This window comes from Stegodyphus dumicola, chromosome 2, assembly GCF_044657685.1.
Source record: "Stegodyphus dumicola isolate Sdum_Otavi_A_Nest chromosome 2, ASM4465768v1".
NCBI classification, from domain to species: domain Eukaryota; kingdom Metazoa; phylum Arthropoda; class Arachnida; order Araneae; family Eresidae; genus Stegodyphus; species Stegodyphus dumicola.
In genome coordinates, this window is record NC_140769.1 from 5359602 (window position 1) to 5381688 (window position 22087).

General features: G+C 31.5%; 1 protein-coding gene across 1 annotated transcript in view; it reads right to left on the bottom strand.

Annotated features, from left to right (window-relative positions):
• Positions 1 to 22087, bottom strand: part of LOC118187286 (uncharacterized) — a 156919-nt gene that overhangs the window by 103370 nt on the left and 31462 nt on the right. The window contains exons 3-4 of the mRNA XM_085810398.1: positions 16311 to 16403; positions 9638 to 9729 (exon numbers count right to left, since the gene is read on the bottom strand). Of these exons, the coding sequence (XP_085666524.1) occupies positions 9638 to 9729; positions 16311 to 16403 (185 nt within the window). The remainder of the gene's footprint in view (positions 1 to 9637; positions 9730 to 16310; positions 16404 to 22087) is intronic.

Below are 22087 nucleotides of genomic sequence, written 5' to 3' on the forward strand. Positions count from 1 at the left end.
TTTGGTCCGGTAGAAATAATGGCCAGATTATATTACAAGCAGAAGAAGGCTAAGAAGTCGCCTTCTCCCCACCCTATGCTTTATATATATCCTAGCAAAATCCTTAGCTGAGAAATTAACAATGACCACATACAGAAGTTAATAAAGAACAACGAGAATAAGCTGAGTGTGTAATAACTGTGAACAAATTTAGAAGATGATGATTGTGGGTGAAATGTTTTTAGAGGAAGAAGGAAGGAATGATGATCCTAGTTCTTTAATTTGCAAAATCTGTGGAAAACACGTATGAAGTTCTGTACAATGATATCACCCTGATAAAGCATTGGAAAGCCACAGCATATGCATTTTTAATGGCTATGCCTTGTCTTACTTTTAAAAAAATCCAAGATACAAATTATTAAATGAACCTTAGATCCAGCATCTAGCACAGTTGAGTGGTGCTAAGAGACTGTGATATTTTATTTTTTAACAAATTATTATATTTATTATCCTTGATATTGGAGTGGCAATGCCCTATTTGTATCGTGTAACTGTTGCTGAGCAACGTCAGAAAATATTTTAAAATTATCATTCTAGAAGTTTTACCAGTAGCAGATGTATGAAAAATATACAGAGAAAGAAACTGTAATAGTAAGCTGGAGTGTGAAACTGTAACGGATAGAATTGTATTTAAATTATCTATCTCTGTGAATTGAGAATAAAATTTATGTTTTACTAAGAAGCTCATCTGTTATTTCGATAATAACTGCAAAATACGCTACAGTCTTATTAAATTGGAGGTTCCATTGAGATACTGGAAATTAGGAGTGTAATTATCGATTTTGATGGTGTTGGTCTCCTAATCCCAGAAAGCTGTTGAAATTTCGAGAACAAGTTTGTTTTCATAATGAATTAAATTCTCACTCGACTCCTACTGAATCGGAGTACCAATTGCCAAGTTTGTTTATTTCAAGAAGGAACAGATGTCAGAAGACTGCCATTTTAAAGCAGATCATTCAAAGGTCATCTTCTGTCTTTCTATAACTTGTGTCCGAGCAAAGAATTTTCAGAACAGGATATTGCTGATCTCTGAAGATAAGATTAACTTTTGGTTTTCTTAAAAAAAGCATTTATTGAATTTTAATATTTTGTTTCAGAATTATAGCTACATCATGCAAGATTTTGTTTAAAATAACTGACTTTAAAAATATTCAGCGTAAAATTATAATTGACATTTGTGGTAAAAAAGTATTTAAAAAATTATTATTTAAGCTTTACTGTTATTTGTATAAACTTAGTTTGCTGGAGGAGTTGAATTTTTTATGTTGATAATTGATATGCGAAAGCAATCCTGACATTTATATTTAGATATATATATAAAGAGAGAGAACTGCTAATCGTGTTTCTGAATTTGTTGTCAAGCAGGCATGTGGAAAATAAGTAGTAATGTCAAACTGACATAGTATGATTTTATTGTAATGCCAAACTGGCAAAAGTATTTTCTTAGTTCTCGCCATCCAGGCACGAGGCAGATAACTGGCAAAAATTGTTTTTGTTATCACCAACCAGATGTGTAGATAGATAGTAAAATCATTAAACTGATGTGGGTATAATTTCTTTAAATTGCCAAACTGGCAAAAGGTGTTTATATAATTATCACCAAGGAGGATTGTGAATAGTGAGTTAAAACATCAACTCGGTGTAGCATCATTTTATTTTGTTGCCAAACTGGAAAAAGTGTTTAAATAATTCTCTCCAATTGGTTAGAATGAATTTCGTATTTGACAAGTCTTGCCAAAATTTATATATATATTTTTTACACAAGTACAATTTTTAAGATTCAGTTTTAAAAGAAAGCCTATTAAAAATAATTTGTTCAACATGTCATTCTTAGCTAGGAGTAGAAAACAGGATTTAAGAGTACTGGCAGAAGAGTTAGGTTTAACCTGAATTTAAGATTACTCAATTGCATAAATTGATCAATAAAAGTCCTGGTAATGATGAAGAATTTACTCAAGAATTACTGGCGGCAATTAGAGAAAAGAGAGAAAAAAACATAAGAAAGACAGCATGAAAGAGAAGCATAAGAAAAGAGAGAAGAACGAGAACAAGAAAGAGAATAGTGAGAAATGAGAGCAAATTTAGAGCGTTTGAGCTGCAGAACTGGAAGCAATGACTGCAAGAACACAGCAGGTAGAAACTACATAGTTAACTGAGCAACCTCTGAAAATCAGAATTCACGATGTCATATCCTAAAGTTTTAATCCTAAAGAAGATGAAATCAGTTTATTTCTGGTGTTATTTGAGCGACAAGTTAAGATTATAAAGATACCTGCTGAAAACCAACTGATTCAACTTATTTCATTGCTGCCTCCTGATGTTGTTCAGCTTGTTGCTAGATAACCAGAAAAGGACACGAAAAAGTATGAATATGTAAAAACTTTACTGTCACAATGATTTAAATTGAGTGAGGACTTTTGAAAGTACTTGGTACGATTTTTACTACGAATTAAAGAATTATTTAGAAGATGGCTTAATGGATTAAACATTAAAGCTAAAAGATCTTATGCTTGCTGATCAAATTAAAAAGCACACTTACCCTGATTTTAAAGAGCATTTTATGGATGAATGGACTACCATCATTTTACTTACTGAGATGGTTAAGAAAGTTGAAAATTTGGAAGATGTGAGAAAAACAAAAAACCAAAATTTTCTGCCAATCAAAATTGAGAGATCTAACAAAGGATCATTTAATCCTTGATACGAAAATTTTGTGAAAAAAAAAATAGAACACCCAGCTCATTTTAAGCATTCTGATGAATGGAATGATTCGAAATACCAGAAAGATCATTGAAAAAAAAATCAGTTCCAAAATAAGAACCAAGAAAATTTACATGACAAAAGATATCGATCACATTGTTTTGAGTGCAGGTAATATGAACATTTTAAGCCTCAGTGCCCTCACTTAAAGCAAATGAAAAAATAAATTGTGTATCTTCAAATGATGATTTATTAGAGACATATACAATTAATGGTTTAGTTAATGGGTATGAAATGCCTATTCTTCGAGACACCGGAGCCACAACAGACGTTTTTTCTCGAAAATGCATAGATAACGCAAAAATGACTGGAGAACATATCTGGGTACAATATCTTTTAAATGACCATTTAGTGTGCCTACTGTTAGCGGAAGTTGATATTAATTGTGACCTTGGTCATATAAAGACAAAAGCAGCTGTTACAAATGATCTCGGCAGATATAGATTGGGTAACAAACCTGCTCAATAAGTTTGCAAAACGGAAGAAAACCAATGATTCAGAAGATGAGTCTCAACCGAAGGTAAAAAAACATTGTCGCATTTGTGCATTTGAAGAATAGTGAATCTAAACAAGCACAAGATAAAGCTTTATGACGTACTCATATATCTGAAGATTCTAACACTGTAATCATACAAGAGTGTGAGGATAGCGAAGATCCAATTCCTCTTACTCCTGTTATAGCCAAAGGCAAACTATGAAAACAATTAAGAAGGCATATCAAGATGAAGAAGGTTTCTTTATTACAAAATTGAAAAGAGCTTGTTTTTGCATGAGAAGATGAAGGAAACTCACCGAAAGCAAAAGAGTTCATTTCTGAAGAAACTGAAAAAAAGTACTCTACTACAGAAAAGGAATGCACTGCTATAATATTCACTGCAAAGAAACTGCAATGCTATTTAGACAGGCATACTAAATTCCTCGTGTTGATTGATCATAATCCCTTAGTTAGGCTCAAAAGTAATGCGAGTCTAAATAAGTGACTTATGATATGCGCACTAGTGTTACAATCCTACAATTACACTGTTGTTCATTCAAGTGGTTAAAACCATAAAAATGTACACGTTTTAAATCAATCTCCCTGGTCTGATTAATGAATTTGTTTCTATATAGATTATAAAAAAAATATTTTGTTCTTTCCTCTCTTTCTGACTGTATGTTATCATGTTATATACTGTATTTCAATTATGTATCGTGTTGTTTTTATTTATTATTATTTAAAAATAATTATATTCATTATGCTTGATATTGGAGGGGCAATGCCATATTTGTATCGTGTTGCCATTATAACCACAATCAGAAAATCTTATCATGTAACAGCAATAAGAATTTTTTTTTTTTTTTTTAATTATAATTCTGGAAGTTTTACCATTAGTAGATGTATGAAAAATATATAGAGAAAGAAACTGTAATAGTAAGCTAGACTGTGAAGCTGTAACGAATAGAAATATATTTAAATTATCTATTTTTGTAAATTCAAAATAAAACTTATGTTTTACTAAGAAGCTCATCTGTTATTTCGATAAAAACTGCAAAATACATTACAAGATCATTCAAGAAAAACATTACTTGATACTTTTATGGAAGATGTCCCATCCAAAAAATTTAACTTCTTCCCATTATTTTTCATACCACCCTCCATTTATGCCATCAGCTCTTCGCATAAATACAGAAAGATTTAATTAACTTTTAATCTACTTTAGTTATTCAGTACTACATTTATCTCTCTTCCAACTTCTCAGTTTCATGACCTGCAAGGATTATTTAGTTGTGAATCTGCATATGTCCAGGATTAGATTATTTAATTTTATATTAATTCTTTTTAGAAAAACTGATTTGCTCTAAAAACACTTCAGGTGATGTACAGCCTTCAGCGGAAAATTAAATTCAAGAAATGAACTTTCTATGTGCTTAAATTAACAAGGAAAACTATTAAGATTTTCTGATGATCACCATTATACTTACAAGGGTGATGAAGCATGTGAACAAAACAATAGGTACAAAGTACTTTGCAATCACAAGCAACCCCTAAAACAAGATATTATACAGTGGCACATTGTGCTGCAATATTTTCAGTCATGTACTGTGAAACATAATATATCTTCAGTTTTAAGGTCATTCATTCTGTAATAAGAGGTGTTCCTGGCAAGTGGCACATGCATATTGTACAGCAGTGTCTACTGCTAACTAACAATACTGTGCAGTAAAAAAACGTTGTATGACTATTTGCAATATTAGTGTTACAGTACAAATATAAGTAACTGAAGTGATGCAAATGCAATCAGCAGATGACATGATTTCAAAATACAAAAGTGCCATTAAATTCTTCTAGGGGGGGGAACCTATAGTTAAAACCTTTTTTCGAATAACCACAAGATGAAGTTTATGTTTTAGCGTTAAGGCAATATTAACCCTTATGTTTTAGGCCCGTGTTTTTGGATCCGTTGTGAAGACCCCTTTATTTGCTAAATTTGCATATTTACTTACTTTAGTCTCTATTTTCGTACATCTACATTTATTAAGACGACATTCGCATTGCGAAAGAAAGTAAGAATACAAAATATCTTGAATTATAAGCTAATATATCATCAAATGAAAAAAAAAAAAAAAAAATCTCATGATCAGGTAAAGCCGGTCATGGCGCTCAGAGGGTTAAAATAGTGTTGCAGCCAATGATCATGTTAAGAGAAGAAAGACCTATGAACCTAAAACTTATTCCAGGGAATTATTCAATTCACAAAACTCAGCAGTGACAAATTTTCCTCAAATATTCACGCATAAATATTTTCAAGCAGCTATGCATCATGAACGTAATCTTAGGGCAGGTACCGGAAGCAGAATTTAGGAAGACACTAAGCAGCAGAATTTAGGACATATAGAGATTGCATCAGGTGAGAAAATGCCTAGTGCCAGTTCTGTGTATGATACATTGAGACATACAAGAGAAACCTTTGTTTTCTATTTGTTTATTAATAGAAAAATTCCTTTCTACAAATGCCTGTCCACGTGATGAGATAAGAATCATTTCTGATATTTTCTGAGCTTGTGTCTAGTGTAGAGAAAATAAAGGGAAGATAAACATGTTAAGATAGAGACTTCTAGTATCGAAAGTAAATCATTCAAATATTATGTTTTCATTGTTCTTCCAAAATTCTCCAAAAAGTAAGAAATTCCTCACAAACTTCCCATAAAATAAGTCCATTACGTTTTAATACCATAAAAACATTTTTCAGGAATCTACTAGAATTGTGGATCTATAAATCTTCCCTTCAAATTTTTCTAAACTTTCCAAATCGCAATGTCTAAAATCCTAAAGAAAAATTACCCTTCCTCAAATCTACATCAAATCTAAATACTACACCAAATCTACACCCTACACCAAATCTGTAACTGCAAAAAGCCAGAAATATATTTTGAGAGGGGGGAAAGAAAAAAAAAAGGAAAAAATCAGAAGAAAAAAGGTGTAAAATTAATTTTATAGAGAAAACTGATGCATATTCCGAAGCAATTACATGGAAAAAATATAAAAAATTTTAAAAGAAGACATTTTTAATTAATTACATAGCTATTTTGCTTTTGCTAAGAATTGTTTTGTAAATTATGTTTTATAGCATTTTATTGCCTTGTTCATTTTTCAGATTCAAAATATAAGTTGCCAATATGGAAAGTAATGCCACTTTATAACATGACAGGGAAAAATAAAAATCTTTTATTTTTAATGTTATTTCTTAAATATAATTTCAATATATTATCATTATTTAATGAAATTTATCAATGTTATGTTTAAAAAAAATCATCAAAAAATTCCCAGAGATTCGGGAGGGAAAAAAATTATCTTAACAAAATTGACCTTAAAACAGAAATTAATCTTAAAATCGTTCAATATGTTGATAAGTCACCAAATTTAGAACCACGTAAGTAAAGAATCCACATCTCCTAAAGCAAAAAGTGTTTAAGGGCTCTTCATTCGGAAAAGTGAAATAATTTCAAAATGCTTGTGTTTCATTTCTTGCCCAGAATCCTACTGTTTATTTCAGAAATAGTAACCAATTATAATCCATGAACCCACTCAAAAGGTAACCATATTTGTCAGCGAATGGCCAAAAATATTCCTCCAAAATGCTAATTCACACTCAACAAAATGGCAGTCATAAGAACAGACATATTTCAGATTATTATAATTACGAACTTTACGCTGATTTTTGCTGAAATTAAGGACTTTTAAGGACTAGTGATTGATGTAAAAAATCACTTTCTATGGCCTATTAAGAATTCTTAAGGATTATACAAACCCTGAGTATAAAGTAAAGTCACTAGCATGGATTAAATACTCTTGTGAATGTGAGCTGGCAAAGCTGCACCTTCTTAATTGCAATATACCTCAATATAATATAATCTTAGAACACATACAAGACTAGAACAACCTTTTCATGGCTCATTCTGTAAAATGAAGTCATGAGCTTTTCTCTGTATAGCTTCAAAAATTAGCTCATCAAATTGTTTGATTCTGGATTGCATGTAAGCAGTCGATTTTTCCCAGAGTTGAAAATCCACCATTTTCCTTCAGGTCAGATTTATATGGGATTTATGCTTATCACAGAAATGACAGTCAAATCTGCAGCAAAAGTAACAATTTCATTACCAGATTTGTTAGGAAAATGCTTCTATAATTTAAGAAAAATATTCTTTGAAACTATACACATATGTCAGAGATGAAGCAGAACATCATAACAATCGCTTTCTTCTTCCCCAGTCAATGAATGAATGAATGCTTTAATAGCTTTTCTCATTGAGAGAGGGATGAGGTCGGAGTTGCTGGAATTTGCAAGTTCACCAACAATGTAAAAAAAGGGGACTTCTTCCTCTTTGTCATTGAATGACTGTGATATTAGCAAATTTTTAAATAAAAAGCTGAATGCAACATAATCCATTATTCCACACACTTTTTTCATTCAGTTCTCTTTGCTCAATAATATTTGTATTTCATTTGCAGGCTTATTAATTTAATGCCAATAAAGTAAAAAAGATATTATATAATAAAGATTTATATATTTTTATCTCTTACTAACAATTAGTCATATTTTTATTTTGGGTAAAGTGTACGGGGAAATTTTGAATTGAAAAAGGCACTGCAACTAAGAAATGTTTGGAAACCACTGGTATAATGTGGATTGAAATAAATCTACTTCGCTGACAGCGCATAAACCACAATAGAATAAATGCATTCTTTAAAATTCACTCTATTTCAGAAGACAAACAACAAAAATCAGCGTTTTTCCTATCTTGTTCATTTGCGGTTTTGCAGCTGAGGATGATGGTTCGGTAAAACCATCAAAACTAGTTCTGTTGGAATTTTGTAAATATAACGCTGATTTTTGTTGTTTGTCTTCTGAATTAGTATTTATTCGGCGTATTATTGTGTCTTAATCACACTATTTGTTTAATATAGCGACACTCTGGCACTAGGTTCACTTAACGGTATTATATTTCGTTCATATTATAACTCAGAATGCACAAAATTTATATCATTTAAAGAATAGAATTATCTGATCGTTGCCACATGTTCTACTCAAATACTATAATAAAGCTAGAATGACGTATAAAATAAATTAAGCAAATTAAAAAAAAAAAAAAAAGTTTTCCACAGGCGATTGAGTATTGTTGCCACATGTTCTATTCAAATACTATAATAAAGCTAGAATGATGTATAAAAGAAATTAAGCAAATAAAACAAAAAAAAAGAAACAGTTTTTCACAGACAATTGAGTATTTCTCATTCAATTAATTCAGTTCTCACTTCGCGAGAAGGCAAAAATACATAAAAACTCAAAATATCTATATTAAAAATTACGAAGTAAATCTTAAACACTTATTTCCTCGAAAAAATTCCAGAAAGGATTAAGTATGATTTAATTGGCAATAATACATGAAGGCGTTATCTTTGTTGTTGCAAAGCTAAGTTTCTCTAGATTGGCAACAAATCCTCTAGTCTGCTCTTTCAAATGTAAACAATCAATGGCCGCCATAAAAAAAAAGGCTTAGTAACACTTAAACAACTTTAAAATTGTTGATAATTCTAAAAATATTGCATACAGATTTACTAAAGGCATAAAAACCTTAACCAGAAGAAAAAAACAACATAATTCATTTTTAAAGAAAAAAATGTACAATTTACCAACATATAAGAGTAAAGAAACTGAGATCACTGAGCCGGTTAACAGAGTGGATATATATATAAATATATTTATATACGTTTGGTGCGGCCGATTGCAACCAAAATACGAGGTGCACATCTACATGATAGCAGTCCTATATACAAAATTTCAACGTGCTGAGGCTACTCGTTTTTGAGTTATGCGAGATACGTATGTACGTTCGTACAGACGCCACGAAAAATTCTCTTTAGAATTAATTTTAGTCCTTATGTACAGATATCACACAAAAACATTGCTAAATTGCATTTGATAGCGGTCAAAATGGATATTTTCGTTGAAATATGCTGCCTGAAACTTTTTGCAATTACAATACTTCCTTTTTAGTAAAAACATAGAAAATTAATCAAGTACCTAAACTTCTCACAAGTTCATCTTTCCCCTCCAGTTTAAAATTTATTTGCTTTTCTTAATTTACTAATCAAGATGGAAGAGCAAACATAATAGAGGATTTATACATATCATAATTTACTGCTTTATATTTTGAAATTGTTAAATACAAAGACATAAAATTATCTCATCATTGATAATCTGAAATATAACTGTATATTTGATACAAAAGAATAGTTAATTAACTATGATGTAATTTAAACTAATTATTCAGTTTCCAAGAACAAAACTTCACTTACCAGTTTTACACCTTCTGGTGCAAAATAGTATATATCTGCTTGCCTTCTGCCTTCTTCCTGATTTGCTCTACGTACAAGCTCACGCATCCAGCCTGAAATTTAGTAAGAGATACACTTCATTATTTTACATAAAAATGTAGTAAATGAAATTAATGCGACTAAGACTTTTTTAATGTTTAATAGATTACAGGACCATCTGGCATTTTATAAATACGAATCACTGTAATTACTGTATAGTGTAAAATACCTACAGCTAAAATTCCTACTAAAAATTATCATAAATCTGATGTGTACACCACATGACTTCCTTGTACGAAATAATAAATTATAAAAAATTTTTCTTGCATTTCATTCGAACTTACTGGATTGAAATAAATCCAGTTTGCCGATAGCGCATAAACCACAATAGAATAAATGCCCTCTTTCAAATTCACTATATTTATTTATCATAGTGACACTCTGGTGTTAGGTTCACGTAACATTTCATTCATTTTATAACTCGGAATCCACAAAATTTATTTCATCTGAAGAATTATCTAATCATTGCCACATGTTCTATTCAAATACTATAATAAATCTAAAATGATGTATAAAAGAAATGAAACAAAAAGAAACAGTTTTCCACAAGCAATTCAGTATTTCTCATTCAATTAATTCAGTACTCACTTCGCGACAAGGCAAAAATACAAAAAACTCAAAATATCTATATTAAAAATTACGAAGTAAATCTTAAACACTTATTTTATTGAACAAAGTCCAGAATGGATTAAGCATGATTTAATTAGCAATAATAAAAGTAGGCATTATCCTTCCTGTTACTAAGCTTAGTTTCTCTAGATTGGCAACAATCCATTATTCTCCCAAGCTTCAAATGTAAACAAATATGGCCACCATGGAAAAAACAATTAGGCTTAGCTGCACTTAAACTTTGTTGTTAAAAAATTTTGTTGATAATTCTATATATAAAATTTATATATATATTATATATATTCTATATATATGATATATATATAAAATTGTTGATAATTCTACAAATATTGCACACAGATTTACTAAAGGCACGAAAACCTTAACCAGAAGATAAGAACAACATGATTCAATAATTTTTAAAGCAAAAAATGCACAATTTACAAACATATAAGAATAAAGATATCGAGATCACTGGCTTTGAGTTTTGTGAGGTATGTATGTACATAAGCATAGACGCCATGGAAAATTCTCTTTAGAATTCTTTTTAAATCAGTTTTATAATTTTTTGGGGCGAAAAGAGCCCTTTATTCTGTCCTTACGTACGGATGTCAAGCAAAAACATCGTTAAATTGCATTCGATAGCTGACACCAAACAGTATGATTGAGCACCAAAAATGGATAAATGTGATACCATAAAACAATAAGACCTTTGCCTAGTTTTATGTAAAGCTCTTTAGTTCTCAATAAGCCGTTTTGTAAAAAAGGATATAAGTTAATTGCTAATTATCTATCTTTTATCTCAAATTTTAAAGGGGAAAAATGGATCTTTCTTCTTCAGAATAGCATGCTGTGGAGTATTTTAAATGTTATGAATCCTGGCATCAAGAAAAGTGCGCATTAATGGGCACGATATGAAGTTTTATTTGAAAATGGATAAACAACGATGATGCAAGATGAAAAATTCTAATAAGTGATTTAAATTTTTATATGCTATATCCGTAACTTTTATCTATTGATTATTTAACTAAGTAAATAAACTAATAAAGAATTGTCTTTAAACTTCTGCTGGAATTACTGGCACAAGTTTGTAACATCTCCTCAAACTTTTATGGTTCAGCAGGACTTCAGATAAAAATATTTAACTTTATGTGTTTAAGGGGTAGACAAGTCAGCTTTTACAGGGTTCGTACACTCTGCACACGGAAATTAAGTACTTTTAAGGACCACTAATGAAAAAAATTAAGGACCTATGAGTAAATGGGAACTGAGTAAATTCAATTAAAAATATTATACCTGTGCCTGAACGTGAATAGGATGCATTATAATTAAACATAACTTAATTAACATAATTATTAATACGTTTGAGAATAAAATTAATTTTATGAAATTTATCACGTAGCATTAAATATTTTACACTTATAATAACTGGACATATTTGAAAGAAGATAAGTGACATTTTAGTTACGTTTTACTAACAGTTTTTTTTTTTTTTTTTGTCTCATTTTGTCACATACTTGCTCAGTATAGAGGTTTAGTAAATAGTAAGTACATTTAATGTCAAGCAGCATAGGTTAAGATGAGCATTAAAATCATAATCAGCATGATTCATAACAAAAGACTGGCTGTTGTCACCGCTCCTGCTTGCCTATAAAGAAACCTGCTGATCAGAACAAACCTGAAAGGCCTGATGTAGGCACAGTTAAGCAAGTTTTGAAAGTTAGCTGACTTCTGTCTGACGTTGTTAATGTCGTAGCTTCGTGTAGAGTTCCAGGGGTTGTAACTCAGTTAATATACTTTAAGGTTAAGCCACTAAAGCATTAGCGGTGATAAGTTGTTTTGCATTAAGTCTCACTAGATGAAGAATAAGTTTCACATTAATTTTCATATTTTTGTGACCACGGTAAAGGTTAACATGCTGAGCACGGTGCCGAATTTGCTGTCCTTTATGTTCAGCCGACAGTGAGCGATCAAGTGGTGCAATATTGCCGACTTAAATTATTCATAAATTATACAAAAAGGAAGGAGATGCACATAAAGTCCAAAAGTATTATTCGAAATGTTATGATGACAATTCAAAACTATTTGGATGCAAGATAGCCAAAAATGTTACCAAAATAGCTGTTTCGTATTGTAATATGTGTAAAGCTAAGCCGTATTTTTGTTTATAATGTTTCAATAAATTTCATTAAAACTACATTTGATCACATTTCATTGAGACTATAATTATTTGTTAACTTTAACACTGTCGTCCTGTGGACTGACGTAAGCCAAACGAAACTTCCAGTGCCGGTCCCCGGGGACCGACGCCGGGCTCAGCGTGTTAATAAAAGGCAATGACTTGCTTTAATATAGAGAGATAATTTTTAAAGGAATGCATTTAGTTATAATTAAATTAGTTATTAGATAACCTTAGTCATTATGGATTTATATGGCCAGTATTAAATTTAATTTATTTTGTAATAATATTTCTTAAAAAACCATATTAATATCAATATCTCAAATTTCACAGTTTAAAATACATGCAATTTATGATAATTTTTTAACAATATTAGGATAATTACACATTAAAAGCTACAAAAAAATAATTATGTGTCTTTCTAATTTGAAAGGCCTGCCCAGACATTTTGGCTAATTTATATTGATTTCCTTCTCCTTAAACTTATTTTCTAACAATTAGAAATTTGTCTCAATATGCAAAACAATGTTCTCATTAGTTTCTGTGTGTTTTATCTCCTAACTGCCAACCTCTCCACAATGTATTATGTCTCTATCAATTATCACTGTCTGAAAGTAACTATAAATCAGATAATAAATTTAAATAAAGGTTTAAATAAACTTCTTATTCAAAAAGAACTTGGAACATATAGGCATGTTCTTATGCTAACAAAATAAAATACAGTTTGTGGTGATATAATTAAACAAGAAGAGTGTTTTCTCTATAAAATTAATTTCACAATATATCAAACTAAAAATATGGACTAGGTCAAAAACTATACGATTTAATTTCAATTTAATCTGAATCAGTAACTCTATTGTCATAATAAACTCAAATGTCAGCAGCAGTAATGGAAAGACTAATAATTACAAATCATCAGAGATGACAGGAATTAATGCAGGGAGCAAGTGGAGTTCAGAAACACTCGTCTTACAGTCCAAAAAACGCCAGTTTAAAAACTAAGTGATTTGCATTCTAATGAGGAAAAGAAATGGGAAATTATAGTAAAGGCTGAAACTGTAAACAACTGAGTAATTTACATAATAATAACTGTACATATATTTGAAGAATAATTTTCTTTACATATTTAGTTTCTTTTTTCAACATGTTTCCTTTTCACTTTAAATTTTTGAGATTTAATTAAAGACTTCTGTTATTCTAAAAAACTAAATGAATTTAGAATGTATGGAAAAAGCTTCTAATTTTATTTCTTTAGTAATATGAACATTCAGAAGAAATATGAAATACATATGGTAAATTCTGGTCACAGAGCTGATGTGGCATAATTTTTAGAATTTAGGGACACACCGAACAAAAAAATCTAAGAATGGCAAAACTTTTAGAATTTAGAGCAGCCATTGAAAGCAGAATTCAGGATTCACAGAGACTGCATTAGGTGGCAAAATGCCTAGCGCCAGCTCTGTGTATAATGCATTAAGACATTAGATGAATCTTTTGAATTGTCAGTTTTCAATTTCTTTATTAATAAGAAAATTCCTTTCCATAATGTCTGTTCATATGATAAGATTAGAAGCACTTTTGATACTTTCCATGCTTGTATCTAGTGAAAAGTAGAGAAAATAAAGGGAAGATAAAAATGTTAAGAAAGTGATTCTAGAATCTCAGCAGTGAAACATTCAACTATTATGTTTTCATTGTTTCTTCCAGATATTCTCCAAAATGTAAGAAACTGCGTGTTACTACCATGGAGACATTTTTCATTTTATCACATTTTTCTGGAATCTTTTAGAATCGTGGGTCTATAAATTTGCCCTGAAACCTTTCTAAACTTTCCAAGCTTCGGTATCTAAAATCCTAAAGAAAAATTACCCCTATCAATTCTGTAACAGCAAAAAGCCACAAATGTTTTTAGAAAAAATCAGAGGAAAAAAGTGTGAAATTAATTTTATACAGAAAACTGATGCATATTCTGATCATTCTGAGAACTGGGAAAAATTCTTACCATGAAAAAAATAAAAAGACATTTTTATTTAATTACACAGCTATTTTGCTTCTGCTAAAAACTGTTTTGTAAACTTTGTGCTTTATAGCATTATTTCTTGCTTATTTTTCACATTCAAAAAATTGTATAATATGGCCAAAATAGAACTTTATAATTTGACAGTGAAAAATAAAAATGCTTTATTTTAATGTTATTTCTTAAATATAATTCCAATATATTACCATTATTTTAATGAAATTTATCAATGTTAGAATGTTCTAAAAAAATTGACAAAAAATTTTGATAATCGCCAAGTTTAGAACCATTTAATAAAAGAATTCACATCCCCAAAAGCAGAAAGTTGTTTGAGAGCTCTTTATTACAAAAAATTAAATAATTTTCAAATGCTTATGTTTCACTTCTTGCTCAGAAACTCGAGTATCCCACCATTATTTATATTACAAATAGGAACAAATTATAACTCGTGAACCCATTCAAAAAATAGCCATATTTGTCAGTGAATCACCAAAAATATTCCTGCAAAATGCTAATTCACATCCAAAATGGCAATCGTAAAAACAGACAGAAATTTCAGATGATTAAAATGAAGGACCTTCTGCCGATTTTGGCCAAAATTAAGGACTTTTAAGAACCAAAAATCAATTCTCAAAAACTTAAGGACTGACTCTTAAGGGTCGTACGAACCCTGTTTTATGTCTGAAATGATTCCCCCCCCCTCCGAAAAAAAAGCTTACATAGTTTTAAAAGTAGGCACTTGATATTTAAGTTCATAATAAATATGCCTGTTTTTATTATTTTAGACTAGAAATTTCTTCATTATTCATAATGGCTTTTCTATCATGAGCTGGATTTTTTATATGCTCAACTATCCGGAACTTAGTTGAACAGAAATAACAAACATTTCATTTTCAATATATAAAAAAATAATTTCTTCACTTAATTTTAGAATAGCAAAATCAAAAAGAAGATTATATGATTAGATGAAAAGCCAACAAAACTAGAAATTAATTTCAAAGTTTTATTTTCGCTGAAAGGTTGTGTTCTGTTGTGACTTATCTCACCTGCCTGATACTAATATCAGAACAAGCCAACGAAATTCATCATGGCAAGGACAGCAAGACTGCACTTGTTGCTAGCAAGAGCCTTGAGCACCATACAGATGACAGTAAGACTTAACTCAGTTTCGCCCCCAATTTTGATCGACAGCACTCTGGTGAACGGGTCTGAGTGCCTTTCCCCCTACCACAAACTCTCGGGAGAACTTTTGGCTCACCATATGTTTAGAATGCCCCCTTGCCGCAAAGACAGTATAAATTTACAAACATTCGTGCCTTCACCGGGATTCGAACCCAGATCCTTCGGTACCGCAGTAGACTCCCTTAACCACTATACTGTCAGGGCAGCTGCTGAACACGGTTGTGTGTTTAAGTAAATAAAAAATAATTCCATTGTTTTTAAGAGTAAAAAAAATGTTTTATGTTTCGTTATGAGTAGTATTTTATTTTTTTAATTATATTGCAATTTGCAAATAAAATAGGACTAAACAAATTTTTTCTACTTTCATTTCGTTATTAGGTATTTAATCTACAGAAGAAAGGCATATTTAATCTACAGAAGAAAGGCGTATTTAATCTACAGAAGAAAGGCAACTTAATCACTGTAATTCTAATTTATCCATATGAGTCTGACTGTATTTTAAAAAACAGGGGGAGAACAACAACTTTAATGATAAAAAACATTTTTAAAGAATAATTCCAATATAAAGTTATCTGCTTTTCAAAAGAGATTTTATTAAAAAAATTTACCCATAGTAAAAGGAACTGTAACAGCTTCAGGATCATAATTCTTCTTTCTTACAGGAGTAACATCTGGACTCAATTTGAGGGATTTCTTTTCAACTAAAAATAAAAACAAAATAAGTTGAATTGCAAAAGAAACACTGTAATGCAAAATTTAAAATTATGGAGAAAAAGCAATTCACTTATGGCAAATTAAGATTGCATTTTTTCCGATTTTAAATAAAACACGTTAGTTTATTCTTCTGAATATATGACTGCAAATATAAAAGAGATCATTAAAAAGTATAAATTTTTTTGATTTCCTAATAATATGAAATTGCTTGCCAAAACTTTTGGAAATATTAATAATGTATTTGAAACACTAATAAACAAAAATGTTGCAGATTTTTTTCTTCTCTGTAAAACTGTTATCACACATTATTTAAATACAGATGTCCGTTGCTTATTTGACAGATTAAAATGGACAAATGTAGTGAACAGAAATCAGTGAACTCCTTTACTTTGTCACCTTACAAAAGTATTGTTAAAAAAGAAAATGCTACATTTTATGTCATTTAAAATTACACGGAAAAAAGTTTAAAAGCATAACTTATGTATGAAAAAGTAATGAGGAAACTTTTTTTTAAATTTCTAAAACATGATGAAATAGGTTAAAAGGGTGACCTAAGACCCCCCCCCCTTAAAAAAATGCAGAGGTTCTATTTGTAAACAAGAAGTGATGAAAAACTGCATCAATGGAAAGCAAACTGCGAGTTGGAAATGGCATTTTCTGTCATATTAAATCATATGCTGAGAAAACAGATTTTATCAATAAACTCTAATAGTGGAAGCTAATCATTTATTGTGACAAGGTTCAATTTATTAGAGCATAAAAAAAGAGGTAACAGCAGTAATGGTAATTTCATTTCATGCAGTTACATCCATTTTTGTTAAAAAGAAAAAAGGTAACATTTATTCTAAACTTTATAGTTTGTTCCTAGACAGATTGTTATCTGCTACATCAATCTTCTACAAGAATTTAATTAGATAAATTTCATTACTTTAATGTCTTTATGTACATGTATATACACTAAAAAGTCTGAAATCTAGACAATGATATTTTGACCTCCTGACCAAAAGCATTACCCCTCCCCCCCTAAAAGGAAAAAAGTTTCTGAGGGGTCTCACTTTAGCATATTTCTAATGCTCCACGCATGCACAGTAAAACTTTATTAAAAATAAAAGCATGTACAGGGATTTTTAATTTCACTTCAGCATTAATTTAAAACACCTCCATGTCCTTCCAAAAAACACAGTTATTTATATAAATCTGTATGATCAGTAATTTTGTTCCATAGCTGTCTTTTTGCTTGGCATATATCACACACCAAAATACTCTACTATAATTCATCACAGATTTTAAACCTAATGAATAACATATATCCCTGACACCAATCTGGCTATTTTTCCCCCCTGCTTTCATCCCCACATGGCAGCTTGAGGACTCGCATGGAAATGTCTTAAAATTTTTTTTTTTTTTTTTTTTTTTTTTTTTAATATTAGTAATTAAATAACAGGCTTCAGCCAACTGTATTGCAAAGTGTTGAGTTTGAATCTGTTTTGAAGAGAAAAGAAACTGCATATGAACAAAAGAGGGATTTTGTATATGATTCATAGCTCAAAAGATTATGCTTAGTGATGTTTGTTAGTGATATGGGAAATAGACGTAAATGTAATAAATAACTAAACTAATATAATTAAGGCCTAACTTAGTGTGCGATAGTGGAACTACATGTCTCTAGTTGCCAATTTCATGATACAATGCCAATAACTAAGCTTTATAATAATAGTAGTAAATTTGATACCATAAATGAAAAACAAAATTTTCCAATTAACAGAATTTTCAAAAAAAAAAAAAAAAAAAAAAATGTGGAGATGTGGCAATAAAGGAAGATTAAAAGAACAGAAGTTTTCTATTGTGATGACAATGCCCAAATTATTAATCAAATAACTGACAGTGAAATCAGTAGTTTTCTGAACTGAACAAAAAAAAAAAAAAAAAAGGACAATTTAATGGAAATTCTCAATATAGTAATTACATGGCTTGAACAATGGAATTTTGTAACTGAATAAGAAATTACGTCTATCTGTTGAATTAAACAGAAACAATAAGTATAAAAAACAAAGCAACTTAAACAACCTGCATTGGAAAAAATGTTATATAAGAATTATGTTAATTTTATTAATAGTTAAATTTTAAGTTAAAAGTTCCTTTCCTGTCAAATTCTTAACTTCAACTTACTACTTACGGCCAGAATGTAGTTTTAGAATCACGTCTGAATACATAATGAGAAAGAGCGGTATTTAACCACAAAGTTCTTTGGTCTTAGGGAGAGAGAATCAGAGTTTCTGATTTACGTGCGTCTGCCTTTTTGGCCACTCTCTCTCTCAAAGCTGTTATTACGCTCGACCGTACTCGGGCAGCTTAGTCAAATAGAGTTAAAGGGCCAACTAGTTCTGAATCTTGATAGCTTCGGCTATATTTCTTTAGTTAATCTTAGTTTTAGTTTAATTCTTAAGTTCAAGCCCAAGTATCAGCTTTGATTGTATACTCCAAGACGGAGTTTTGTTAAATTTTATTGGAATAATAAAGGGTTAGTTACCCTTCCCTCTTGTTGTTTCTTGTCACACGAACTTAAGCGATTATTCGCTAAATAGTTCTTAAGATTTGTCACTTTCTACAGTTACTGAGAGTTACACTAATGAAAATCTTACATTTGGCACCCGAAAAATTGATAACGGACCATGTCGTTAGAGTTCGGGAAGTTTACGTTGGCCCCTCCGACCTTTCAGGTTCCTCAGACATCCACGAATCCAGTAGAAGGGTTTGGATTCCATGTGGAAACGTTGCGTGCATCTATGAAGGCCATCGGTAACATTTGACGGCAAGGGCTCAGTTTTGACTTTTTTGGAGCAATCAGACCTACACTTCACGTTACACCCTGTGAATCAGCTGCAAAAGGTGATGATCGATACTACAGCCTTAAAAGGTCAAGCCCTCAACTAGTATAAGGGCATAGGGAAGTTCTTGTTGGGGGACCCAGGATCTGAATCATATAACTGGGAAAATTTCAAGTCGGCATTAGTAAAAGCATTTCCAGTAGTTAAGAATCACGTGAAGCTAGAATCAGAATTGTGTAATAAATACCAAGGCAGTTTCGAGGATTTGACGGAGTTCATTTTAAGAAAAATTAATATTTTAAATTTATTATACGGAAAAAGGTCCGATAATGAACTTATTGAGGTAATTCTACCGTCAACGCAAGATTTCCTCGAAGTCCGTAACCCGCAAACGCTAGAAGTTCTATTCCAGCTTGCAGTGAAATTCCAAAGTAGAAGAAACTTGGAGAAAGCGTGTGCAAGTCAGTTTGGCCAACACTCAAGATTTACTTGTCAAAAGAAACCGCAAGTTCAGTACAAGGCGTATGGGCAGACAGGAAAAAGTGAAAAGTTCAATAACAAGAGCGCAGATAAATCTAAGGGTGGTGGATATAAAAATCAGTGAAAAGAGGCGGCAGGTAACCAGAATTTAAACGCAAACCGGTGATCGAGAAGGGGCAACGGTCACCGAATGGGAAGGAAGACCCCTCAGAAATTCATTTAAATACAGTGGTGGTGCAAAATCTAGCTATGCCGGAGATACAGATTCTGGTAAATAATGTACCAATCACTGCACTCCTGGACACAGGAGCACAATGTTCATTCCTTTCAGAAGATTTTTTTAGAAAGCATTTTCGTTGTTACAGACTGTTTAAAGCCACGGGACAAAAAGTAATTGCCGCCCAAGGCAAACAGTGCATATGTTTGGGTAAAACCGCACTGCATGTTCAGATTACAAACGAGGTGTCAAAAGTTAATTTTCTAGTCCTGAAAAATTTACTCATGTACGTTATATTGGGGGGTCTATTTTATGTGCATCCGGCACAAATCTTAATTTTCAGAATTCTACGTTTCAGGTGCACATGGACCCTGTAGTAGAAGATGAAGTTTCCATGCCGGAATTGCACTTAGACCATCTAAATCTAAAGCTTGAAGAGAAAAAAGAAGATTGAAGGACTGGTAAGAAAATTTAATTCTTTGTTTAATGACAAACCTGGTTTTTGTCAGGTATTTAACCATTCTATTGACACTGGGAATGCCCCTCCAGTCCGGTGGAAGCCCTACAGATATGATAAAACGAAAGAAGCAATTATTGAAAAGCATATTGAAAAAATGTTAGAAAACAACTGTGACAAGCACGAGTTCGTACGCAAGTCCGGTGGTCCTTTGTAAAAAAAAAAGAACGGGCTACCACCTGAGCACCCGGACACATATAGGTTTGCAATTGATTATCGTAAGTTAAACAGCATAACAAAATATCCCATGTATACCCTACTAATAATTGACGAAATAATTAGAAAAATTCGCTCGACTAAGACAATGTTCCTTACAAAATCAGGCATCTATGCCTTCTTAAGAATGCTCTTTGGTTTAAATGGAGCGCCAGCTACTTTTCAGAAAGCTATGGACATAGTCTTGAAGCCAGTTTTAGGTAAAAGTACAATTATTTATTTGGACGATATCATAGTTACCAGCATTAGAGGAACATTTGAAACATTTGGAAGAAGTTTTTGGCTTACTTAGTGACGCCTGTTTGAAAATAAATGCAAGTTTGCGGCAAAGGAATTGCGATACCTTGGATACAAAATTTCTAATAAGGGCATAGAGAGTGATGATTCAAAAATTAAATCAATTAAAAGTTATCCTCCCCCAAATATGGCTAAGAAATTGTCTTCATTTTTGGGCTTATGTTCCTATTATAGAATGTTTATAAAGGACTTTGCGAAAATAGTTGAGCCTCTTCGAGCGCTAAAAAGAAAGAAAAGTAGATTTTCTTGGACAGCCGATGTGAAGACCGCTTTTGAACAACTAAAGAATGCCTTAATCAATGCCCCAGTCCTTAAATTCTCAGAAGGCGAACAAGGTCTAGAGATTTCAGCAGATGTATCCAATTATGCAGTTGGAGCTTTGCTATTCCAAAATGAGCAATCTATAGCTTTTTCTTCGAAAACATTGAATGCTACTCAGAGGAGCTATTCCGAGTTATTGAGCGAGAAACGCTCACTGTCTTATTAGGAGTTCAGAAATTTTGTGTCTACTTCGGAAGTTCATCGATAACAGTCTACTTAGATCATGCAGCAGTGGATCGCTTGTATTCAGGAATTTATCCCCTCGCTTGATACGGTAGACTTCAAAATTACAAGAGTTCAATTTAATCATAAAACACACTCCGGGAAAAGAAAACGTAGTCGTCGATGCCCTTTCATGAATAAAAATTGCTGAAGAGGGAAACACAATCAAGTGTGCTACGCTCACCTCTAGAGTTATCGAGTCTTGTGAAACAATAGTTGAAGAATTGAAACAGGACCCAGAATTTAAAGATATTTACGCATACCTGGAAGACCCTGAAATGTTTGAGCATATAGATTTAATGGCTATTCTCAATAGGGCACACAATAGCACAGAAATAATCGACAAATTTTTTTTTATACAAAGGTAACAAATGAAAATCAGGAATACCGACCAGTGATCCCAGCGAGTCTACGATTAAGCATCTTTAGAGGAGTTGCACGATCTACCATCTGCTGGACATTTTGGAATACGAAAAACACTAAAAAGGATATGCGAAGCGGTTTATTTTCCGCAGTTAGAGAGTTGTTACGGTGTATGTTAAGTCGTGTCGTATGTGCCAGTTAATAAACGAT